Below are 26,284 nucleotides of genomic sequence, written 5' to 3' on the forward strand. Positions count from 1 at the left end.
TCCATAACTCCATTTGTGACTAAACTTGAATGGTAGATGTCCCTTGGGAGGTGGATGGTCACCACAAGGTCAAAGGTCACAAGCAGGGGTCAACAAACTTTTAGAGCCCAATGTTAAGTTTTTATGGTGCGTTTCTATTATGGGTCATAACTTTTGATCCATAGGTCCATTTGTGACCAAACTTGGATGGTAGATGTCCCTTGGGGAGTGGATGATCACCACAAGGACAAAGGTCACAAGCAGGTGTCAACGAACTTTTAGAGCCCAATGTTAAGTTTTTATGGCACGTTTCGATTATGGGTCATAACTTTTGATCCATAGGTCAGTTTGTGACCAAACTTGGATGGTAGATGTCCCTTGGGGAGTGGATGGTCACCACAAGGTCAACGGTCACAGGCAGGGGTCAACAAACTTTAAGGGCATAATGTTAAGTTTTTATGGCACGTTTTTTTTTTGCCATAAATTTTTCACCTTTTATATCTCTTTTTATCTGTTATATCTCTTTTTTTTATCTGTTATATCCCACTGGCGTACAATTTTTTGTATGCCCAGTGTACAATTTTTTGTATGCCAATGGGCGAGACACATTATGGCACTTGCCTTGTTTATCATTTACCGTTGATGAGCACAAAGCTCATCTCTGATTTCAGTCTGCATATTACATACTGAAAATGCGGAAATTTTCGTGGTACATTAATTTTTGTGTATTTCGCACTACTTCTGGCTAGTGCAAATTCTAAAACCCGTGAAAATATCTTCACAATTATTTTCTCTGCGCATTGTGAATGGGTCAACAATTCTGCAGCGCGAATTCAACAACCCGCGAATGTGTTTTTTGAGCTGCTCAGTGCAAAAAATTAATCATGCGAAAATATCGACGTTTACAGTATCTAATGTACATGTAGCGCAATGCCTTAAGACTGGAGTAGCATCTTTGTCATGACCTTATTCAACCCGTCAACTCTACCAAACTGCAACTTAAAAAGAAAAACACACATTTTTTTTTTTTTTTTTAACTGTATCTTTTCCAGTGGCAAGTGTTTGTATGATAAGGACTGTCGGTTGTGCTACGCAAAGTGAGTTCGATTGTACACTCGTTGAAAGCTTTATTGATTGGGAAAAATTTGATAAATATGAATAATGATAATAGACCCAGATTATAATGACACACACACACACAAAATGATGTGTGACAGCTTTTGTGAAAATTGGTCATATGTACTCACCTGGGGGGTGTTTCATCAGTCTAGTCAGCCTTGACAAGTTGTCAGTGCTGACTATTTCAGTAAAATCCTTGGTTTTGATTGGCTGAGAAGCTGTGGTCACTGACTGTTACTATGGTAATTGTCAGTGACTGACAACTTGTCAGCACTGACGACTTTCGTGAAACGGTGCCCTGGCCACTAATATGCATGATTGTGTTCATCCTGCTTCACCATCCAGTGCGTGTTTATCATGAACCTGTGGAGCTGTGACCAGGAGGCGACCACCACCGCCCTCTCCTGCCTCGGGCAGCTCTGCGAGGAGGCCGAGATCTGCTGTGGCGCCGACGACTACGCCCTGACGCAGGTGGTGCCGAACTACAGTGTCTACACCGAGCTGGCCCGCTTACCGCAGATTGGACCGCAAGGTAATTTCACTGTGCAGTCAGTGGTTATTCACCACGACACTTCTATGATTACAGTCAAACCTGACTGTATCAACCACGCAAGGGAGACAGAAAAAAAAAAACGGCCATTAAAGACAAAGTTTAACATGGTTTTTCTCTTGGGGGGAATACTTTAGTGGCTTTATATGGCAGGTGGCCACTATAGACAGGTGGCCAGTGAGGCAGGTTTGACTGTGTATGTTTGCCTGAAATACAAACAAAACTTTACCAAAGACAGTTTTACTCCTGCATTTTTGATCATACCGAATCTGTGGAATCTGTCAACTTGGTGTCCACTTCCATGAAGTCACAATTTTTGGCAAGCTGCCAAGAGTCTGAAGCATGATTTACTGAGGAGTTTCCCAAATTCTCAAACAACAGAACGAGTACGAGTTCATTCTCCCACAAGTGCTTCAAGTTGCCAGGGTGTTCCCATTTTCAGAAGGAAAGTTATCACCATTTTACTTTTTTCCATCCTGTTTTCCTCTCCTCATGCCTGTGATGTCTAATGGTAATTTTGTACACCAGGCAGGCATACAACAAGCATCAATTCTAGAAAGAAACATTTCCTGTACAGTGTACGTCTACATATGTGACCCGCTACAACAAAAGGATCCGAAAGTCGGGGGAGGACAATTTTCTGAAAATATCATGACATTATTCCCATACTCTTCTACTTTAATTTCATACATAGCACAACTCATTAAAGTACTCGGTTGCGGAGATATCGATGATTTTATCAGCGCATGTCAAGTGAGTGAGGAAATCAGAGTTTCGAGAAAAACGCCTTCAAAGTTTTCCTTCCGACGCTCTCATGGTCAAGGGGAGGCGAGCGTTTTCACCGCTTGACAATAGAAGGCATGCTCCTAGCGACCTCCGCCATGTTCATTCAAGCTTAGCGCCAGAGGTCCATGCACGACCAATCGGTAATCAGGATGCCACGTGCTGACCAATAAGATCACTCCCTCGTTGCTAGGGGTGGAGTCTAGCTGCAGCACTAAATCCAAATCTTCGGACACGTTTCTCTTACATTGAAAGTCAGAAAATCATGACCCAGAAAAACGCTGATTTCTTGCCTTTCCTTTGATCATTTAGCTTCGAAATTTCGGCAGATAATGAACAAAACAGTAGACTACAAAATTTGGCAAAAAACAGAAATCCGATTGTTTTGACCAATTTTGATGATGTGACTTCAACCTCGATTTTCCCGGCTCGGCCGTCAGCGACTTTAGGATCCTTTTGTTGTAGCAGGTCACATATTAAAGTAACAATCTAAATTTTGATGGTCCGTAAGAAAAATGTATTGGCCCGAAATACAAGGAAACACCACAGTCCACTTTGAATCCTAGTTGCCCAATAGGGCCACCAGAAAATAGCCTTTTTGGAAATTTAGTGGCCTGACATCGAGTTTTAGTATCCCCGGGCCACCACTAGTATCGAGCCCTGATTACCGGTTGCACTGTCACTGCTCCTGATCAGTAATCTTTCCTCCACACACTGTTCCACCCACAGACAAAGTGGCCCTCCGGAAGAGGATATTTGCCTCGTTACGGAAGATAGAGTATGTGACAGATGGGAACAGCCAGGTGAGATATTGTTGACTTTATACTGAATGGATATTTGATTTGTTTGTATCTGTGAATTACATAACATAGGATTTGTTTTATTCATTGTGAATTTCAGAATGTATTTTGAAAGAATCATATTTCTGTGTAAAGGGTATCACAATTTATTGAAGCATCTGGCTTTTCGTTATGAGCCCCATCCCCTTCCAGGGCTATGTAATATGTACATACGTTATGTCTTATGAAATCATTAAAATTCAGTGAGTTGAATATTTTGCAAGACACTGCCTGCCAACCTTTCTTTTGGCCATATACATTTTGGAAATTCACTTCCAAATAGCATATAAGAGTGGTACAATGTGTACATGTCACAGCCACAGAAAGGCAGGTAGATTTTGAGTGTAAAGCAAGACCCTGAGTGTTATTGAGAAATAACATAAATTAATAAATCCATCCCAGTATACTATTTAGCCTCCACTTAAAGTGCAGCAGAGCAGTCACTTTAGGGGTTGGATAAACTGTCTACACAACAGTGTATATTGAACCCCCTGAACAACAAAACTTTGCACATCGCTTCACTTGAGGTTGCCAAAGTTACAACGTGGTCCAGTTTGGTTGGATGGCTGAATGCTGATGATAAAGTTTGAACAACTTAAGTGGCTTAACATGTAAAGATTTAAACCCCTTTGCACTTATTCAAATGAATGAATTCTTGCATTGAGTTGTTTTTATTGCAACTGATTGACAAATTGCCATTTATTGACTCTTGTCACATTTGTACATGTTGACTTGACTAGGCGTGGGATGAGACCTACACGTTGTGGGATAACTCCACCAGCCGTCTGGGGCTGTACAAGGGGAAAGGGGAGGACAGCGCCTCGCTGGACGGCAAGAGCAACATGAGGCGGAAGGCGTCGCACAGCGTGCTGCAACCCAGAGAGCAGGACTTTGAGGTAAGCCACACGTCACCCTGCCCACAGGTGTGGCAAGGAGGGAGGCGAGGGGAGAATGGATTACTGCATACGGCATATATTTAGCGAGTCTAATATTTTGTGTATCAGGGCTTCCTGACAGTTTCGCAACTGGTTAAATATGTAGTCTTGGAGTACTGGAAATAACTGAGAAATGTATGTTTGCATGTCACATTCATGTTGAGATCAGAGTTGATATTTTCGCCTGTTGCTTTTGCAGCGAGAACATCATGTTGAGATCAGAGTTGATATTTTCGCATGTTACTTTTGCATTGAGAATATGTATGGGGTATGGGTTTGTTTGTTTGTTTGTTTGTTTTAAGTGCATCAGTATGTTTTTGATCTGCAGAGGTTAGCAGTCCTGAGGATTGCATCATTGACTCGTACAGTGACATTTCAATCTTACCACCGACTTTAAAAATATTCCATTCTATTTGAGGTGGTATGGATCACATTTCTTCACACATGTGTGTTTCCCCACAGGAGTGGCGGAACATGACAGGTTTCCTATGTGCGTCGGGCGCCATGTGTCTGAAGTCAAGAAACAGACCAAGGTAATCATTTGGAAGCCTGTGTGGAGATGTGGTATGAGGATGTAACAGGCCTTGTTCATGGATGGCTGGGTTTTGTCCAAAAGCCCCAAACACTAATACACTTCTTTGATTGGTATTGTCACTCTGGAAGTTATTTTGTAGAATTAAAGAATTTGTGACTATTGCACAGAAAAATCCCCCTCCCTTTAACCCTAACTAGGCCGGGGGGGGGGGGGGGGGGGGCCTCGGAGGCCCCCCCCCCCCCTCGATGTTCCGCGCGATGTATCGCAATCGCAAAAAGCTATCGCCGCGACGTTTCGTGACTTTTTTCTATTGAGTCTCTTGCATCTTTTGACACCAAATTTGCGACGCCCGGGCGCGCAGTTCCGAAGTTACGCATAAATATGTACATGCATGTCAGACCAAAAATTGCTCAAAAACGTGAATTTGTGTACAATTTCAAAGCAAACTGTGCTTAGAGGCAAATTTCATAAAAGCATGATTATTTTGGTGTTTTCTTGATTAAAATCAATGAATAAGATATTTTCTTGTTCGGAGCGATGTCGCGGCCAAATTTCATCGAAAAAACAATGAAAAACATAAAGTCGAAAAAACAAGGAAATACATTAGAAATTCAAAAAACAATAAAATACTTAAGAATTTTTTCTGATATCACAATTTTTTTAAATTACATTTGCTAAGGACGCTGAAAAGAATATCTACACAAAAAATGTGCCTGTTTTGAGCTTTATTTTGTGATTTATACCAAATAGTCTGATTTCATGCATCATTATGCATAAATTAGCATAATTTAGCATAAATGATAATTTTTTGAACAATTAACTTCATGATATTTTAGATTACATCATAGACAATGTGTGTGCCAATTTTCGTCGCGATCGCGCGGTCGACAGCCGAGATCTGGAGGGGGGGCCTGGGAGGCTCCCCCCCGGCTCTATCAACTACCTGAATAGCCCGGCCTAGGTAGGGTTAACAGCAATTCTTATACAATATGTAATTTCACATTTAGGATATTCTACAAAATAAAAAAATGTGGCTCTGCCTGTATGCATATGAGCCCACTTGACTTCCTGAATCAAAGTCCCGTGGTAGATTCCTGTGTGTTTCAATGTACACGTACGTATTTGTGGAGCCACTTTACAAGCATCAATGAAATGTGTGTGTGAACTCAGGGACAGTGAACTATTGGTAAATAGCATCAGTACCTGTCCAGGTAAGGAGATGAGATGTATAGTTGAATTCATTCAATGGAAAAGATACTTGGGATAGATAAAGTAGATAGATAGTCAAATGGTTAGTTGAATGTACATAATGAACTGTGGACACGCAAGATAGAGAGGTTACATTGTAGATGCATCATATGGAGGAATATGTGAGAGAAAGAAATGTTGACAGGACAGAGGTAAGGGCAGAAAAGATAGTGGACCCTTACTGGATATATAGACATGGAGCTGACCAACCTGACCGAGCTGAACTGGACATGAGAGAGGAGAAAGTTTTTGATAATCAACTGCTTTCAGAGGAAGTGGAGGCGATGGAGGGGGGGGGGGGGGGGGGGGGGGGGGGGGGGGGTTATCAGTCTTTGAAACACTTTTTCTGTACTACACCCGTGAACTTTCACCCTGTCCTGCTCAGGTTTGATTCCCCCTGTGAGGCGGGCCCCAGACACATTGGTGCCCCGATCCTCTCATCATCACCCGTCACTGAGGAACCAACCGACCAGCTCAAGAAGTAAGTGTCCCATCTCTTCTCCTCTGTTCATTTGGTCAGATTTTGGCCAACCGTGAAAGCAGATATTTTTATTGATTTATTATAAATTAATCATTTTAAATTAATCCTTTGCATTTGAATGAATGAAGTTCTTGCATTAAGTTGTTTTTACTGCAAATGATGTACAAATTGCCCTACATTTATGTATATAAAAGTGTAGGGCAATTTGTCAATCATGTGCAATAATCTGTTGCAGCGGATAGAGAAAGATGAACTTCACAAATGGTCAAAGCCATTGAGCAGGCCATTCATGCAACCATGACAGCTAAGGCTTAGGGTGGTACAAGTACAACTAGCACGCTCCACAATGGCAGTTCTGCTTTTTTACAGGGCTAGTGGTGTTTACATATACACGCAGTAAAGAGAGAGCTGCAATTTAGGTGTGTATTCAGTATGCACAGACTCACACATGTTCTAATTTGTTGAGGGAAAAAAAGAGAGATCAAATGGACAGGACATTGTGCATTTTTGTTCTCATACTGTTGCCATGCCAACCAAAATGCATAAAAACTACACACTGCAAAAAAGCCCAGATTTACCATTTTTTTCTAGTAATGAGACACCTTGTCTGAATTTACAATCATCAGTAAAGAATCAGGTGAGCTCTTGGATGAGGGTTTGATTCTTTATCTTACATATGAAGATTTCATCATGCCCTTTGTCAGTGTGCGTTGACATAAATATTCTTGTGCTTAGAATTCCTGTTTGTGATTGTAATATTTGTATGCAGTGCATGATGTGTGTGGTTAGATGTAGAGTGAAGTTCATGTAGTTCAAAACAAAACCTATTGGTAATTTTGATGGTGGCACAAACAAAGATTCAAAACAACTCAACAAAAATGCTGTACCACAGCTGAAATTTCACATATGGATTAAACCCATCTATTGCGAGTTCTCAACTTTCCCTAAAATTTTGCCTGATGATTCTATTTCATATTAAAAAAGCATTGGCCACTTAGACTTAAAGCTACTTTTATGCCTACCAATTCTTTTTTTCTAATTGTTTTGTTGGGTTTTTTTTACAATGTTATTTCTCAAGTGAATTCAGTAGATGTTTTTCTGATAATTTGATAATTCAGCAGGGGAAAAAAATACTCTTGTCAAGTCAGCGTGATACAGTCTCCAGTATTAAGTTGTTTCTTACCAAGCCAAAATGAGTGCATTTCTAATACCAACCAATCTCCCACTCCCCCCCCCCCCCCCCCACACACACACCAAACACACGTAACTCAGAAGCACACACAGTTGCTTTGCACACTCTTGTGTCGCACCACAAATCTCACTGCATAGTTAATAGCATTGATATGGGTTTTGAGGTACGTAATCTTTAAATGCTGCAGTCTACATGTAGTTTTGCTGTCATCACATTGTACTTTGCCACTTCCCATGAAAATGTCTATTTATATCAAATGTATACATTTTATAGATACTTCTCCTCTGCACAGGAAGAAACACTGGACTTTGAATATTGATCAGAGATCTCAATGAATGAAATGCTTGCGGAATGCATAAACCCATCTCTATTCCAAAACTATTCATATCAAAGTCAATTTGATCTTTGCCAGTATGCCTGCTACAAATATAATTATCTCCATGTAAATCTAAGCAAAAGGATATCGCCACCAAATGTTTGTATACAGTGGCTGATAACACCATGGTTTGTTGACTAATTCTGTAGTCAATACAGGGCCGATATTTTGTAGACCTAAGACAAGTGTGTCAACACTGGGATCAATAAAGCATGGTCAACTGAATGTCATCCTTGGCAGGTACAGTAGGACAGATTCTTGCCTTGACATGTCTGAGAGTAAATTGATAAACACATGCGACAAGCTTCTTGATTTGCCATGCTGCAATGGATTTGGTCATTCAGTGCTTTGATAATCGCTGGAGATGTAGCCTCGGTGCTGTGTCGAGCTGGTGCCCAGTTATCCAGAACCCAATTCTGTATTATGCCTGTGTGAGAGCTTAGGGAATATTTGATGAGTTTCTGGAAGATTAAGAAGCGTTTCCGACATGTTTCTCCCCCCTGCAGCTTCATGGCCAGTCTCCTACGACTGCTAGTGTGCAATAATGAAAAGCATGGTGCTAAGGTAAGCCAGATAAAAACACACCTTCAGTTTGTACTTTGTATACCATGGGTAAATGAAGCTTGTTATAGCACTCAAAACTAAAGTGGAACCTTTCCTTTAATAACAAGCAGCGATTGATATCGAGGCATTGATTTATCTTATCATTGGTTCAGATTTCGTGGTGTTCTCATTCAGAACGGATGAGTAAGATTTTATGGTTTGTGGTAAGAATGTAATGCAGACGAAACAAATTAATCAGAATATCATAATTAGTTTTGACAATATGAAGGGATTTAAAATGTGCAGAATGAAATGAAATGATAAAAAATGTGGTTGAAGTGATATTCTCTAGATTTTTTTTTTCTTTTAATGATTTTGCGAGCTATTACAATGTAGGTAGACATATTGGAGTGAAGAAGTGTATTATAAAGTTAGCTACATGTATGCAAGTACAGTTGTACATGTACATCTTGCAATTGATAATTGTAATAGTCATGTTGACTGCTTGATGAGACAAGCATCAATGAAATTATAGAGAAAGAAAGCATTACTTTTATGAGGAAACACCAATGTGTGGTTTGGATGAAGACTAGTTTGCCAATACGCCAGCAGTCGCGAGACAGAAGGTCTATGGTAGATAACACAAGAACTTTGATTCACAAATTTTGCAAAATTTCACAAGCTCCTGTACGCACCACGTTTTTGTTAATTGTCAAGGGTAGAGACTCTGCAGCAGTGGCGTGTTCACACCCAAAGTCTTGCAGGCAGGGGGATGCTTGAAGGAAGTGATAAAACTTTGAGCTGTTGTAAATGCCACATTTGTGTTGGGTGTTAAGTGTAGTGGTGTGTTTACATTAAAACCCTCTTGCAGGCAAGGGACTGTGTGAAGGAGATGATTGGGGAGGAGCTGGACCCTGCCCTCTACCCACAACTCTTCCAGCAGATCAAGGAGTACGTCGACAAATTCTTTGACAGCAATGGGCAGGTAAGTCGCTGTCTCCTCCTCATCTCCCCCCCCCCCCTCCCCCGAACAAAATAAGAGGAAAGAGATGAAAATTATGCAAACAAAACTACTAAACTAAGAAGAAAATAAAACCAAATCTAGCCAAATTGTCAGTGCATTTGTGTGTTAATTCTTGATAGCATTTGATTCATCGTTAATCTTCAGAGAAATTCTGTCGAGTTTTGCTCTGTGGCCAATAAGCTGCCATGCTTCACAGACAGATGTTTGAGCTGCTTTCAAATATTTTAAGTAGCTGCTATGTGGAAACCCAATGTCACCACAAGACACCTTCCTTTAGTGCTTATTTGCCAAAGAATTCTAAACCTCCTAATAAAACGTATTGTTTGCCAATGGGAACAGAATAAAATGTTTGAGTTATCACATTTGACACATAGGTGTAGGTCAGTTATACATTGTATCACAAAACATCCTAGCATATAAAAGATTTTGTAATAAATCCTAAAATATATGGAGGCATCACTATTTTTCCCAATAAGCCAAAACTGTAGATTGTTTATTCTAAAACAATCTTACTATAATTATTGTTCACATTCTGCATATTAAATACTTAACATTGATTATTCTGATTAAAATTTTTACGTTGGTTATTTCTGTCCCCAACAGTAACTCCCTATATAGAACTATTTTTTGAGCACTAAAACTGGGTTTTTGTCTTATCTGCGAATGGTTAATAGTGCCTTTAAGCAATTGCTATGTGTAAGCCCAATGTCACCACAAGAAACCTTCCTTTAATAGTGCTAGTTAAGTAAAGAATTCTAAAACCTCCTCATGCAAAGTGGATATTATTTTCTACTGACAATCCCCTTTGTGTAGGTGGAGACCTCAGACGCCAACACGCTCTTCATCAAGCACGTGATCCAGGTGCTCCGCCAGGTGCTGGAGAACGGGAGCGAGGACGAGGAGGTGGCCGAACACCTGGGTATCATCAGCATCGAGGGGCTCATCCTCTCCGTCACCAGGTACATCACGCCCTCTCTTGTCACACGTGATCTCGTAATCATTCAGAGATGCCAAGTGTTACTATAAAATCAGAAATTTTCGCATGCTTGAAACTTTTGCGAATTAAGCAAGGAGCCAAGATTTGCGAAAGTATAATGCGTGCAGAAGGTTGGTTTGTTGTTGTTGGTTTTTTGTACAATGCATTGAATGCCAATGGCAATTTGTGGAAATTTCATGAAGCGAAAAAGGCTGCTGGCTCCAATATGAAAAGTTTTGTGGCAAAAATGTTTCAGGTTTTACAGTACTTCTGTGCGTTATTTTGTACTGCTTTTTGCCAAATATACTATGTACATGTTTGGTGGAAAATAGTGTACAAAAATACACCTTTTCAACTTTCAGAACACTGCAATGCCACTTGCAAGATTCATCTTTTCTAATCATCTTTGTCCTTGATCATCTTTGATTGTTTGTCCGTCTGTTTACAAAATAATTCAAAAAGTTGTGAACAGATTTGAATTGAACGCCCAGGAAAAGTTGATAATGGCAAAAGGAACACATTTAAGTCTGTGAGTGATACTGGATCTTCTATGAATTTTGAAGGATTTCTTATCTTTTGGCAAATAGGGTCAGTGAACTTTGGAGTTCTAGCTGCGCGTATTTGAGGTTTGCATACACGCACTAAAGCGCGTGCTCTGCTCAGGGCGCCGCCCAGCAGGAAACTAATGAGGTAAACACAAGGCCGCTTTGTCATTGGGAAATTGGGGCGATTTTCAGCATGCGTGTTTTGGTGAAATGAGCTGCATGGTGGAGGTCTGTGCTCTTCGAGTGCTTTTCTGGTTTAGCTAATTGTTCATAAACTGTGTTGTGTTTCCTAGAATCAGTCCTTCCTTGTTTGCTATGTCATCATCAGTATCATCAGTGTCCTGTCTTTATCTAGTCACAAAAGTGATAGAGTAAATTTTCATGTCCGGGCAAGGAAGACGAATGTTAGTTTCATTTTTGATTTTAGTTGTTTGGAGACAGGTTCTTAGTAAGTGTGGCTGTTGCACATGCACAAAATCTAGTAGGTAAAGTATTTGTAAGACTTTATATGTATATTGACATGGGTATTCCATTCCGCAGTAAAGTAGGAAAATTCCCACATGGCGATATCATATTCCACATTTGCGATAAGTGACGAGCCCATTGACATGCCTACTGTAATCTGCAATATATCTATACAGCAGACAATGAAACAATTGTGTGACAGTCACTGTAGAGTGTGTGAACATGTGAGAAATGGGTCAGAACACTTCCGTTTGTTCTATTAAACATGGTTTGTTAGACTTGTAAAAGTCATTACACCAAAGTAAAAAATGCAGGTCCCAAAATCTTATCAGTAAAGTCTACGGTGCAAAATCCCTTCAGTAACAACGAAATCTTGATATAACAAGAGAAAATTCCTGAAAGCTTGAAAAATTATAATGGGAGTCGGCTGTAGTACCAGGTAGTTCTTATTGTTTCTATTTGTTGATTAATGTTTTTTTTGTATCATAACTAGACAATTGTCAAATACTGAGTATGTCAAGAAAGATCAATGAAAGCATGAAACTAATTTCCTGGTCTGCCCCATTTTATTTTGTTAGTTTGTTTTTAAGTGCTTTTCTTGGAGGCTTGTTTTGTGGTATAAATGTCATAGTTTTCTTCCTTCTTCTCTTTTTTTTTTCCTGACAGATATGTCCGGCGGCTGGATCCAAGTACGGCAAACGAGTATGTGGTGCAGATCAAAGTTCAGCTATGCAAACTCCTGTCAATGGTGAGTGCCCTTTTGACATTGTACAATCTGTACATGCCACGTGCACACTGCCTCCCAGGCAATGTAATAGAAAGAGATCCATGTGCTGATGACCAAAACTTTATAGATTCATAACTTTTGAATGGATTGTCTGATTTTTCTGAAACTTATGTGTACTACTAATATCTTAGCATTCACTGAATTAACATATATATTAGGGCTAAAGTCCCCTTCAGTGTTTCATTGGTTGCCCAGTTAAGTCTTATGCTTACTGTGGAAGTCATAACAAAAACAAAATATTTAGAGGAGGAAGGTCTACAAACCGCAATCGTCATGCTGACTTTCTCAAATCCAGGTAGCCCAGTCGGTTGCACCCAAAATAAGTTACATCTGTATCTATACCTCAATTTTGTTGCATTCTTGATATATGATATTTTGGTTTGTTAGTGAGTTTGGAGTTCTCCTTCTTAAATGCTTACATACTGAAAATGCTGAAATGATGGCAGTTTTTTTCTCTTCTCCTCTTGTTTGTCTGCCCCAGATGATGAAGAGGAGAGACTGCCTGTCCTTCAGACAGGAGATCCGATTCAGGAACAAGCTGGTGGACTACCTCTCCGACTGGATCCTGGGCTTCTCCAATGACGGTGCCACGGACGAGATCAAGTCCCTCACCAGGTTAGCCCACCGCGTGCCCAGGCACATCTAGCTATATCTTGCTGTTGCTGTTTCTTTAACATTCATTGATGCCTTTCAAACTCTGCCATGTTCTAAAAGTTATGCAGGCCACTCTAGGCTGATAAGAGCTTTTTTCGATGATGCACATGGGCAGCAGTCTAGTTTTCATGCAGTGCCAAATTAATGGCATTGACTTCTCATGTCCACTATTTTCAACCCAATTCAGTTTGTGCTGTCTGTCATAGGGCTCTGCCACCCCCACCCCCAAAGGCAATTTTGACTCCCTCATCTGTAAGGTGAATGTGAAATCCTCCATGTAGATCCTGGTCCTGTGACATACCAGAGTACAAGGAATATATGCAGTTCATCCCAATTAAGTAATGCAGTAGCAGTCCCCTGTGAAAAATGCAAATGAAAAATCCTGAATGTCCAAGTCCAACAGGACTGGTGACAAAATAGAGATCAGGGGGACTGGGTCATTGGTAACCATCGACAGATAGCAACCAGCCACCTGTGCCTTTGATGAAAAAAAGCACTGATATGTACATACCCATCAGCTAATGAAGCACAATCAGGGTTAATGGTACTTTAAGAATATTGAGATTTCCCCGGCAACCATGGGTGGTGTAGGAGGCTAGAAGGTGATGGTCTATGAATTTATCAGGGTGATGTGGCAATTGATCACCAAATAAAGAGATTGTTGTAGCTTCAAAGGACTTTTAATCAAGTACAATTCACTTCTTGGCATATATGTCTCATAACACTTCCCAAGGCTTGATTATGTATTGTTTATTTGAGCAATAAGAACATTCGTCACACATGAATGAGGTCTATGAGTCTTTTTTTTTCAGTTCATAGTTTGCAAATAAATGTTCAGCACATCACCAGTGCCACCTGTCCTTTGCACTGCAGGGAGTTGGATGAAGCTAGCATGGAGGCCATGGCAGCACTACTTGTAGCCCTCCCTCTACAGCCAGAGGAGGGAGATGCGGGAGACATCATGGAGGCCAAATCAAAACTATTTCTGAAGTGAGCCATCTGCAGTCAAAAAAGATTCCCCAAAGCCACTTGCCACAAGTGTTTCAGTGTCGTTGAATGTTATTAGTAATTTTGTGATTGACATAATCAGTTGGAAACGGTCCTTTATTGGATAGGAATAGTTTAATCTGTTCTCCAACCCCCCACTGATCCACAAAGAAAACAGAAGTATTAATGCAAAAAGGAATAGGACCATTACAAGGAGACATTAGTACAGGGCTGTGTAGGTCTACAAAAAATGATAGTTTTCACAAAGGAAGATGGGTTAGAAAATTCTGGTTAGTGTCAAACAGCATTACTACATTTATACATTGTATATTAAGTTTCCAAAACAAACGTGAAGGCTGCTATTAGTCACTTTCTTCAGAACTATCCTGGCATTGATGTTGTGAAATGTCTTCTTGGGATTATAAAAAAGAGAGGCGAAGGTCACTGATGGTCACATTTCACACACATTAGGGGAACTCCCCCCAAACTAGTTCGCAGCTTTTACCCTTTTTTGTGCTGTGTCACTTGGCCCAGAAAACCTCATAGAATTGTGCATACTGCACTGTCCCAATTATTGACACATAAAGCAGGGCTCTACCCGAAATTTTTCCTCTGTTGGCCCATTTCAGGCTACTGAAATTTTGGTGGCCCGAAAAGGAATTGGAGTAGCCCAAAATAAAAGGAAACATAAATCCATTTTGAATTTTATTTAAGTGCCAGATTGGGCCAACAAAAGAAAGCCTTTTATTTTTAATTTGGTAGCCCAACACCAATTTTTAGTGGCCCTGGGCCACTGGGCCACAGCTAATGTCAAACCTCGTATAAGGGGTTAACATGCTGTATTTGACACCTCCCCCAGATACTTCACATTGTTCATGAGACTGCTGAATGACGTGATGGACCGCGGGGACGAGAAGAGTGTGGACACTGTCCGCTCCCAGACCGACAACAACAACCAGTCGTCCCTCCGCAAGTGTACCATCCAGGCCATGTCCAACCTACTCAGTGCCAACATCGACAGTGGTCTGCGACATTCCATAGGTAACCGCTGCTGACCGTTTGCATGCTGGGACGGTTGTTCCACAATATTTCTTTGTGAGAACTTTTGACCACTCTTGTGTTTGGAAAGTCCTCTCCGAAATTCCGAAATTCCGAAATCTCACAGGGAATTGCTGACCACTTTCTTTCCGGCAGTGGTCTGCAGCATTCCACAGCTACCCTTGACCACTTGCCTGTTCAGATGATGGCAGTCTCCAACATTCCACAGGTTACCACTGACCACATATATATTCCACTGGTGACCACAGGTAGAATGCAGCTCTTTCGCTTTTGCTATGTTCTGCCCACCTCCTTCATAGTGCATGTGATGTGTGCTTTCCACATCTGAGGATCCAGAATACTGAAACTGACAGAAATTCTGAGCAATTTGAACAACCTACATCAATGGTTTCCAGTAATGTGATGCCCAAGGGTTTTTTTTGTGTCTGTGTGTGTGTGTGTGTGTGTGTGTGTGTTTTGTTGTTGTTGCTGTTGTTGTTTGCATATTGCTAAGTAACAGCATCAAAAGATAGATTCGTATATAGAAATATGATTGTAAGAGACATACATGTACAAATGTGTTTAGAAAGATGCACAGTTAATCAATGGCAATCTGGTACATGCTTTGTTATTACACACCCACCACAGAACTAGGATATCACCCTGACGTCCAGACGAGGGCGGCCTTCATTGAGGTGCTGACGAAGATCCTCCAGCAGGGGACGGAGTTCGACACGCTGGCCGAGACGGTGCTGGCGGACCGCTTTGAGCGCCTGGTGGGGCTGATGACCATGCTGGGGGACAAGGGGGAACTCCCCATCGCCATGGCGCTGGCCAATGTCATCGCATCCACACAGATGGTAAGGAGGAGGCTCCAAACTTTGCAATTGTTTTTGCTGCCTTTTTTTTTATTCCATTGTCTTCTTTTTTTGCTGTTGTTGTTTTTGCCATATATGTTGCAATCACTTGTAACCACTTGTTTTAATAAAACATACAGTAAAAGATACAATGTATGTGATGCATGAATATTGAATAGAATACCGAAGATAGTACGATAGGAAAAAAAATAAAAACTTTGCATTTAAATTCTAAAAATGATGATTCCTTTCAATACATTTCCTATGCACGCAAGGTGCAGTAATGTATCTGATAGAGACAGGACCCTTATCCTAGAAGTATGCTTTTTATCACAATTTCCTCTATCCGAAATATAAGTTATAGGCTGTTTGTTTGTGAGAAAAAAAAATGGAATTGTCATGTCTGTTATTGTTAGTCTGTACCTTTTGAAGACTTTATTTTGATGTTGCACGATGCCTATCCAGGTCAAATAATTCCGGTTTTACCGATACCTCAGCAGCAATTTGATTTTTCATTTACATGTTTTTCTGTGTCTAACTGCAGTTCTTTTTAATTGCTTGTTAGATTAAAATTCTGGGTATATTATCTTAATTTCTTTTGCTTTAATTTGTGATATGTTTGATATATGTGTTAAGTCATGAAGATTTGGCCCAAAGAGGGCTGTACAAATGCCAAAATTGTTTTTAATGTGACATATGCACATGTGACCAAGCATCTCTGTAGTGGTACTGTCTTAGAATATTACTGACAATTAGTGGAAGTACAAGTGTATGATTAACCCATCCCCTCTGAAATGTGGCAGTTCCCGATAGAGTTAATGATTGGCATGTATAGTTGTGGTATGCAAAGGGGCACAGACGAGTTTCTGCCTCTTTTTCTTTTGCCGCTTTCACAGGATGAGTTGGCCAGGGTATATGTGACCCTCTTCGACGCCAAACACTTGCTCTACCAGCTGCTCTGGAATATGTTCTCGAAAGAGGTAAAGGTATAGACTTGATGTTGGGAAGGGAAGTCACAAGAGTGAGTATGAACGGTGCATGACTGTCTGTCCGTGACCTTCCCGGAAGTAGTGTGAACCCCTTCCCATTACCCCCTTGATTTGCCCCCACTCCCAATTCCCAACCCCCACCCCAACCCTTACCCCTCCCCCCCCCCCTCCCCTTCCTGGACATGCGATCTTGAAATTGTTCAGCATGTGTCAGTGGCATTGATGGTTGGTGTGAGAACAGTGTCTTTTTGCCTGCAAAGCATAACATGATCTACTGTAATGATGACTTGCCTTACCTTACCTATGTATTGTAGCAGTCAGTTGCCCCATTCGGATAGAAAAGTTAACCCATGCTCAAACATTCAACAGAGTATGAATGTACCTCATATATACTTTCCCTTCCTTCTCTTTTTCCTCCTCGGTGTCTTCCCAGTATCTGTGGCATTATCATTCCCTCCAACTTTTTTGCCTTGTGTGTCCTTTTTTGCCATTGTGTAGTGTGAAATGGTGCACATTGTATCTCTAGTCATTCATACTTTTGGATTTGGCATGGAGAGCAGAAGGTAAGAGACCTGCAACTACACCTTTCAATATAAGTAGTTCGAAAAAGTCAGACGTACAATGTATGTTTGGTTGGGTTTTATTCTGCAAAGTTGCTCTGTAAAGCCATCCAGAGAACTGCAGCCTTCGAGACAAAAAAAAAAATCCTTCTTGAATAGGCTCTGAGATTGCTATTGCTAGGATTCTAGGCATAATATGTCCTGTATAGTATGCTTTTGCCGAAAGGTGCAAAATGTTTCAAAAAATTGTCAAAAGGAAAATATATTCCTCAGATTTTAAAGTCAGGTCCATGGGCAGCTTTTACCTAAAACAAAACCAAAAAAAAAATGATATATTAGATCTATCAACAAAACCAAACATATTAATGTTTCAGATATTTGGTCTAGGGGTTGAAAGGAGTAGGACCTTGGTAATACAAGTTCTTTTCCTGACAAAAGTTTCTAAGTATTTCCTTGACAAGTATGAGTAGTATGTCTGGGCTTATACAAATATTCGTAAGCTCTGATTCTCAGCCAGAAAGGGTATACCTTGGCGGGAAACTCTTTCAAATTATCAGTGTGACATGACAGCACCCTCTAATTCAAGATGCTTGGGAAGAGCCTTGGAGGAAATGAGCCAGGAAGGGAATGGTTTGATTCTCTTGGTGGGGGTTCCCCATCTTAACCCTTTCTGTACCGGGTACTTTGGACAGTGTGTGTGCCACACTATGAGGTTTCTTTGCCTAACGGCCAGTCAAAGTACGCACAGGGGTAATAACTGATGTGATGAGGCTGCCGTGACTAAACAGACTAATTCCAATGTGTGGGTCTGCCTGTAATGACAGCTTCGCATAATGTTTCTAATTATGCTACAATATTTCTCGTATACACTGTGTGCTCAATGTGTTAACAGCATACAATTGTATATTATGTAGCAGGTTTTCATATTTTTTTTTGTTTTTTGTTTAGTCTGCTAGTTTAAGAAAAGTTTGGAAATCATGTAACTAGGTGTTGTGAAGGATATTTTTGAAGTGCAGCAATGTTCATAGTCTAAAAGCACAATATCCATATGCTTCATAACCTCTATCTTGTCTCTTAAATGTGCGTGATACAAATGACTAAACCATGCATCTTTTGGTGGGTGTTCGCACCATCCCCCCCCCCCTCCTCCGATCCTCCCCCTCCCCCAGGTGGAGCTGGCCGACTGCATGCAGACGCTCTTCCGCGGCAACAGCCTGGCCAGCAAGATTATGGCGGCCTGCTTCAAGATGTACGGCCAGAACTACCTCAAGCAGCGGCTCAGCCCCCTGGTGCAGGACATGATGCTGGGCACCGGTCAGGACCACGCCCGCTACGAGGTGGACAGCGCCCGCCTTGAGCCCCACGAGGACCTGGAGAGGAACAGGGAGAACCTCATGCAGCTTGCCAAGAAGTTCTTTTACTCGATCGTCACGTCGGTCGACCAGTAAGTTGTCGCGGATCGGCCTGCAGTGGCACTGAGGCCTTTCACAATCTAACAGAGAAACTACCAACTCTTTGCAATCCTGTTTCCAAACATGTTTTCATGCTATTCAATTACATGATGTGCCATATATTTTATGTGGTTTTTATTTTTGCAAATTTGCAAGTCGGGCACTATTTTCAAATTTAACACCACATATTAACAAGATTATTGAATCTGATCCCAACATTGATTTAACTTACATATATTCAGTGTACGTTTTTCCGTTCAGTATTGTACTCCTTGATAACGAATTTAACCACTCACAATATTGTCGGGAAGTCCCGATTCGTGATGAATTAGATTAACGAAATATATGCCATATACATTGTGCAGTAATTTCCTATGACTCTCCGTGCAAACTGTGCATTTCACGAACATGATTACAAATGTTGAATTCTTAGTCAGCATAAATGCCCTCATTGATTTATTGATTCAAAGGTAACCAGTGTACCGTCAAAGATTCTGTTATTAAAGAAGATATATACATGTATGTGCGCCCACTCTCTCGTTTATCTCACCTTGCCTTTCTAGATTCCCGGCACAGTTGCGAAGCGTGTGCTACTGCTTGAACCAGGTGGTAGCCCAGAGATTCCCCGTGAACTCGCTTGGAGCCGTGGGCAGTGCAATATTCCTCAGGTTCATCAACCCCGCAATAGGTGAGATAGCATACTAGCCTCCAGGGGTCGCACAGTTCATAGAGTACCAAAGTGATGATGTTACAGTCTTTTGTTACAGCTTAGTGCTGGTTCCAAACAAGATATCCTTGTACAAGGCTTCAGGCAGTTGGTTAGAATTGGGTAAGAGCATGGTTTAAAAGCAACTGTTGTGTTCACAGGTATTTGAACTACATGAGGTTGCTTAGAACCAGTATCCATGCCAATGAATAATGACATTACAACTTCAGTACTCAAATCGCTGAAAAGATTCATCTGATTTGAATATCAACTGGATAAAAGTTCATTTTGTCACAATCAGTTGCAAATTACATGTACCTGTTTGATTGCCAGCTACGTCGGCTAATGGGAAAACTACTCTCTCACAGGGTTTGATTTTAAGAAGCCTCCAGATCCAGCAGGTGAAAGTCTAATCAAACAGGTAATTTGCGACTGATTGTGACAAAATGAACATTATCCAAGTACAGTACTCTATATATACACACCTGTATGGCCCCTGTGTTCTGCTAGGCAAAAAAGAAAACTTACTGTTGGGCAAGTGAAATGAATAGGTACTTGCTTGCTTTAAAGTGTTGTACATGACATTGTACTCTTGCCTGAATACCTGCTTCTGCAAGCAAAAAAAAAGATTTATATCATTCTGAAGCTGTAACTCTGACACCAAAATTATGAGGCATCGATTTTGCTGATAAAGGTACTATGAGATTCTTCAGATTCAAATCCCTCCAGAAACGTATGAGTCCCCAGGATTTGTCAGTGTACAATATCACTGCCATGTTCATGAAGGACTTCAGCATTTCCCTTGAAATGCGGCTTAAATTTGTTGAAATTAAGAACCACTTCTTTCGTCACTATATCCTGACTGTATGAAAGACTGACTTGGCGCATGGAACATCAAAACCAGTGGAACGTCAAGTATTCAATTTTGATGCGATAGAACCGAGGCATAAATGTGCACAACTAAAATACAAAGATAGTCCACTCGTTCTATAGCACCTCTCTGGTTGAAATGTTCAGTGCTGTTTATTGCAATGCTGCACACTGGCACTGGTCCGATGGTCCCTGACCAGTTAAAATCACTGTCAGACCAGTAACTTTAGAAATGGATCAGGAAAAAATAGAAAAACTGGGTACCTATTGGTCCAACAGACAGGTTGGACCAGTAGAAAAAAATGGGTCTGTGTGCAGTCCTGGTTACTGTCTTACCCTTTATTTTTGGTAGTGTCCCCCTTCGAGCACGGCATTGTGAACAAGAAGCCCTCCCTCAAGGTCCAGCGGGGGCTCAAGCTGGTCTCCAAAATCATGCAGAACGTGGCCAACCAGGTGCAGTTCAAGGAGATCCACATGATGCACTTCAACGAGTTCCTGGACAACAACGCCAAACGAGCCAGCCAGTGAGTGCCACAAGGAAATCTTACCCACGACCATCATAATGTGAATTATGTAATAAAGATTCACCCACCATCTGTTGCTGTGGCAGCGTGTTTGATGTACCAGTATGAAATGTTTAAGGTTCCATAACAAATCGCAAGTAGGTTTTTTTTTTCATATCATTCAATTATTTGAGTTTTTAGACAAAAGTTGATAAAGGTTGATAGCAATGCTTATTGTATTTTACTAGTAGCCTGCATTTGGGCTTACAGCAAGTTTTGCTTAAGTTTTCTGGCCATCTTCCTTTTCTTCTTCGTCATCCTCTCATTCTTGTTCTCGTTCTTCATTTTCTTCTTCTTCAGCTTATACTTCTTCCTTACCTTCTTCATCCTCTTCATCCTCCCTTTTTCTTCCCTTGCTTTGCAGCCTCATCTTCATTGTACTTCTTTAAAACTTAACTTAAACTAGTAGTATTCTTATGCAACCACATCATGACTTATTGGAAACCATTTCCATGTATGCTCTCACCAGATTCTTCCGTGACATCGCCTCTGACTGCCATACGATAGAGAACGTCAGCCACGCCCCTTCCTACATCTCAGACGCCAACGTGCTTGCCCTCCACAGGCTGCTGTGGAACCACCAGGAGAAGATGGGGGCTTTCCTCTCCAGCAGCAGGTAAGGCACGACTCTCCCACGACTCCCCCATGACTCCCCACGACTCTCCCACTACTCCCCCACGACTCCCCCATGACTCCTAACAACTCCCCCACGACTCCCACAACTCCCCCACGACTCCCCACGACTCCCCCACAACTCCTCTGTGACTCCCCACGATTCCCCACAACTCCCCCACGACTTCCCCATGACTATCACTACTGCTACTACCTTTCAACCACCAACCAGCTGGTGGATACTTTGAATGTACCAAAGAGATTTTTCTCCTCACCACCACTAGAGGGCGAACTATACAATGGTGTCTGAGATTTCAAGGAGGCTACCACACTTAGTGATGGCAGACTTCGCGCGCTCAAGTAACATTTATATAGCGCGTATTTGAACTTTTGAACTTTTACGCGAGTACACACTTCTAGATTTGGCTGCTCCTCGGTTGCTCCTATGCTAGCATGTTTGCACGAGGGGTGAGCCTACCGCCTCATGTCTTCCAGTGCTCCCCATGCGCTCACAAAGCAATTGTACAGGGCATATATGCATACGTCGCACTCTAGTGCCTATTCATTATAAGTTCTTTGGAATGTACCTAGTTTGATGACGTGACATTTGCTCCTGCAACAATTTCTCCGGTCTTATTTTTCCAAGGCCTTAGGGTCAGGGTTATAGGGCTGCGATAGGGTTTTAAGTGTAGTTTGATGTGATGTGAGAATTTTTATTAGGGTCAGGGTTATGTTTGTGGGTAGAACTTGCGTTTTGCTTGAACAGGCAAATATTTCATGGGAGCAATTGTCACAGGAACAAATGTCATGGAACCACCTAGTATACGTGGTTGTAACTTCTTTGACACTTGGTGGAATATGCTCACCCCATCCCGAAAGAAAATGTAAAGAGAATTCCACATACTTTCATTTTCTCTGGCATTATATGAAAGAGGGCTTGACTTCACTTCCTTCAGAATGTAGAGGGAATGATATTACTTTAAACCTTAGCATATGCCATTGACAAGTCGAGGGAATGTATACTTCTTATTAAAGAACAACATTTTGTAGATTCTCTTTTTTATTTTCATTATACCTTTTCACTATCATGACACTATGAGTGGTAGTTGTCTTCTTAGCCAGTAATGGTGGCAGCAAAGTCTATGACTGTGTAACAGATTGTCTAATTTACACCAAACGTCTCTGTTGTGTTCTACATTTGCATCACTACATCCTCTGAATCCACATATGAATTTGGAGTAAATGCTCTTGTAAGTCATTTTTCAACATAGTTGTCCATGTGTGAACTTTCAGCAATAGATAAGTCTCAAGAGATGTTTCCAAGTTTGTGTTCCATTGTACTGCACTGTTTTTCATGCTTCTTCCTTCTGTAAAAATTCCAGGGACCATCGAGCAGTGGGCCGAAGACCATTCGATAAGATGATCACCCTCCTTGCCTACATTGGACCTCCTGAACATTCCAGACTCGTCCTTGACTCACAGTAAGACTGTAATCTCACACTGAGTGCAAGATTATTATTATTATTTTTTTTAATATGAAAGGGCTGTCATTCTTATGAACCATATTTAGATAAATTAGCATTTAGTTCACATATCCTATACTGGCTAGTGCCACCCCCACCCCCCCCCCCCCCCCCCCACTACCACCACCACCAACACTGCAAACAATAACAGTTGTATTCTTACAAGCAGAATATTCAGTGCATCACATTTATGAAAGAAATGAACATGTATATTCTTTTTTTTTTAGTCAGTGTTAGAGTAGTAGTAGTAGTCATACACGAATGTGCCATACCTACATTGTACACTACATGTACGTATAGCAAATCATCAGTACAAAAGACAGTGCATGCAGTATGCGCCTGCAGTCTCCTTTAATTGACAGTCAACTAACTAAACTTTACTTCATTAGTCATAATAATGAAAATGGGGGCAATCATAGTGCCATCAAACAGCGCCCGTTTGAATCCCGAGCCTACATACCTTTAAAGATGGGCCATCCCTTTTGCTAGATTCCTTCCCAAATAGCACAAAACATGATATATTCCACCAAAATTACAAGACTATTGTAAAGCTATAATATTTCTGCGATATTTGAAGGTTGCTAGCTGTTAAAATTCAAATAATGCACCAAATGCTTACCGTAACGTATTCTGTGTACGAGGCACAGCTGCATATACTAATCCTCCTGTGGTTGTAATATGATACTTATACTTCGAGCACAAGATATGCATGTTAAAGCTGTCAGAAAGGAAGAATTCACTAGCTTCTTTTACTTTGTTATCTTTGGCAAATAACAACACACCACTTAAATGAACTACATAACTGCATCACACAGGTCTGTAAAACTAGACTAGTACACTGTAGTTTAGAGTTGTAATTCTTTCGTAGTACAAAATAATTATTTGAATCTTATCCGTCAATTTAACTCAACAAATAAAGACCCTCTTGAGTTCAAAATTTACAGGAGGTTTCCAAATAGTGTTTTCTTCAATACCAAAGTGTTCTCACCAAATTTTCAAAAATTTGCATGCAAAAGGGATGACCTACCTTTAACTGCAGAAGTTTAATGACAATGTGTGCTGTAATGCAATGGCATACATGTACATACCAGTGTCTAAGTGCCCTCACCCCCTTTGTTTTTATTTTAACCCCAAAGTTTTGGCAGCATGGACCTGACCAGTAGTAGCTTCGAGGAGATAATGGCGAGGCGAAACATCTTCAATGAGGAGGACTTCAAGCGGCTCAAGTCGCTCAACATCTTCTACCAGGATGGCGTCTCGAAGGCAGGCAATCCCGTCTTCTACTACGTGGCCAGGAAATACAAGTGAGTCCTTCCCTTTGGTTTATGTTTGTTTTAGCTGGCCCGACCAGACACCGTGCAAGTACAGCGGCAGGGCTGTGTATAGTTTGTGTTTAGCATTCAGTATTTTGAGGGATGTATTTGGGTTTTGTTTTGTTTTTTCTGTCCTTTTTCTTCCTCAAATTATTATTTAGGAAAGCAATGTTTGAACTGCACAGCACTATTAAAGGTTCTTTGCCAGAAATGCTGACATTTTCATTTAACGTCATTGTAATTGTGTGATATGAAGTGGGTTCTACTGTGCGTACCGTGTAGTTGTGGTGTGCCGTTCATATGAGTATAACGATATTCTTTCACTTTCTTTTTTTTCTTTTTTTTAATTTCACCATCAAAAAGGAATGCTGTAATAGATTGTTGGATGGGGGCATCATGGATCTCTCACAAAAATCAAGTTTACTATAAAAATGACTGAAGCTGAATCATGAACTTCCTCAAAACTCTTCAATGTCTGTTCTTACAGCAGGGCTTTGGAAGATAAATTTCCTGCAATACACTGAATTGTTCCAGCTTCTGACATTTTATGACATTTTTGTCGAGTTCTGATTCTATGAAGTTGCAAAATTCATCCCAAACTTCCTCTTTATATGAAAGGGGATAATCTTTATGGAGTGTGAAATATTATACCATAAAAATATATCATATATCAAATTGATAAAGTGTAACTTATTCTGTCTTGACTTTCCCAGTATGTATCTCTAGTCATGTCAAGTCTACCAGGGTATGACATTCACCCCAGTAAAACAAATATATTTTATACATCAATATTATCACAGTAGCTGCCATTCCAATGTCATGACAGCAAAGCAGATGCATTTGGATATTACAGGGAAGTTTAACAGTCATAGCGTATTGGATATACAAGTACATGCAGTTGAAATGTTGATGTGTTGAGATGAGCTGCTCTTCTCACATTTCAGGTGTTCGGAAATAGACTTTGAGCAGTTGATGTACCACATCCTGCTCACGCTGAAGCCATTTGAGAAGAAACACTACGAGGTCGTCCTGGACTGCACAAACTTTGGGCCCGACAACCGATTCAAGGTGAGAGCTTCAAGTTGAGATATTCACAAGCATCTGTCACATATTTTAGGATGTTTGGTTTCTTCTTCTTCTTTTTTGTTGTTGAAGAAATTACCTTATAATTTGCATCACATGTTCAGAGAGTCTATGAATGTAGGAGCATGGTTTTGTTTTTACTGGATGTGATTCAAATATGAATGCAGGCACTTCCATGTTTCCTATTAAGCCATAGAGTGTCAAAGTGTGATATCATAGCCATTCATCGCCATGGGAACTGGTTCTAAACAACCTCACCTGGCCCTGTCTGTGAACGCTATTGTTGCTAACTACGCTTGCACCTGGTTCCAACCCAAAAATTACTTTGTTTTACTTTGTTTTGGGGATATCTCAGCCATTTCAAAACCGATTTTTATCAAATAAACTTTGAATTCCTCTAGAATTGCATGCTCTTTAACATTTCCTACAGTGGTCTCAATTGAAAGTATCAAAAAGTTAAAAGCTGTATCTCAACCAATACTATACAGTCTCTTTAACCCGTTGAAGATGAGTCCAGAGTATACATTGTACTCGGGCAGGTGTCTATGGGAAATGCGTGTTATTGCAAAATCAGCCCGTCCTCAACGGGTTCATACACCGAAGCATGGAACAGGGGAACCATGTTACAATGAAGACCTGACAATTACATTGTTGTATCAGGTTTCTCACTCAATCATGCTACAAAAACAGAGAAATAAAAT

The 26,284-nt window shown here is 40.8% G+C and overlaps 1 protein-coding gene across 1 annotated transcript in view; it reads left to right on the forward strand.

The window, feature by feature from the left end:
• The window catches only part of LOC139729853 (neurofibromin-like), an 89,545-nt gene that overhangs the window by 35,042 nt on the left and 28,219 nt on the right, over positions 1 to 26,284 (forward strand). Inside the window, exons 15-35 of the mRNA XM_071640777.1 lie at positions 1,444 to 1,630; positions 3,161 to 3,234; positions 4,011 to 4,166; positions 4,668 to 4,738; positions 6,374 to 6,469; positions 8,544 to 8,601; positions 9,452 to 9,565; positions 10,418 to 10,563; positions 12,257 to 12,338; positions 12,859 to 12,992; positions 13,905 to 14,021; positions 14,878 to 15,059; positions 15,705 to 15,916; positions 16,810 to 16,893; positions 18,632 to 18,906; positions 19,477 to 19,601; positions 20,842 to 21,013; positions 21,522 to 21,668; positions 23,047 to 23,145; positions 24,324 to 24,491; positions 25,445 to 25,568. Coding sequence (XP_071496878.1) covers positions 1,444 to 1,630; positions 3,161 to 3,234; positions 4,011 to 4,166; positions 4,668 to 4,738; positions 6,374 to 6,469; positions 8,544 to 8,601; positions 9,452 to 9,565; positions 10,418 to 10,563; positions 12,257 to 12,338; positions 12,859 to 12,992; positions 13,905 to 14,021; positions 14,878 to 15,059; positions 15,705 to 15,916; positions 16,810 to 16,893; positions 18,632 to 18,906; positions 19,477 to 19,601; positions 20,842 to 21,013; positions 21,522 to 21,668; positions 23,047 to 23,145; positions 24,324 to 24,491; positions 25,445 to 25,568 — 2,823 coding nt within the window. The remainder of the gene's footprint in view (positions 1 to 1,443; positions 1,631 to 3,160; positions 3,235 to 4,010; positions 4,167 to 4,667; positions 4,739 to 6,373; positions 6,470 to 8,543; positions 8,602 to 9,451; positions 9,566 to 10,417; positions 10,564 to 12,256; positions 12,339 to 12,858; positions 12,993 to 13,904; positions 14,022 to 14,877; positions 15,060 to 15,704; positions 15,917 to 16,809; positions 16,894 to 18,631; positions 18,907 to 19,476; positions 19,602 to 20,841; positions 21,014 to 21,521; positions 21,669 to 23,046; positions 23,146 to 24,323; positions 24,492 to 25,444; positions 25,569 to 26,284) is intronic.

The sequence above is a fragment of the Diadema antillarum genome, unplaced genomic scaffold (assembly GCF_040938485.1).
Source record: "Diadema antillarum isolate AM-2024a unplaced genomic scaffold, OU_Dant_1.0 seq00000266_RagTag, whole genome shotgun sequence".
Taxonomy (NCBI): domain Eukaryota; kingdom Metazoa; phylum Echinodermata; class Echinoidea; order Diadematoida; family Diadematidae; genus Diadema; species Diadema antillarum.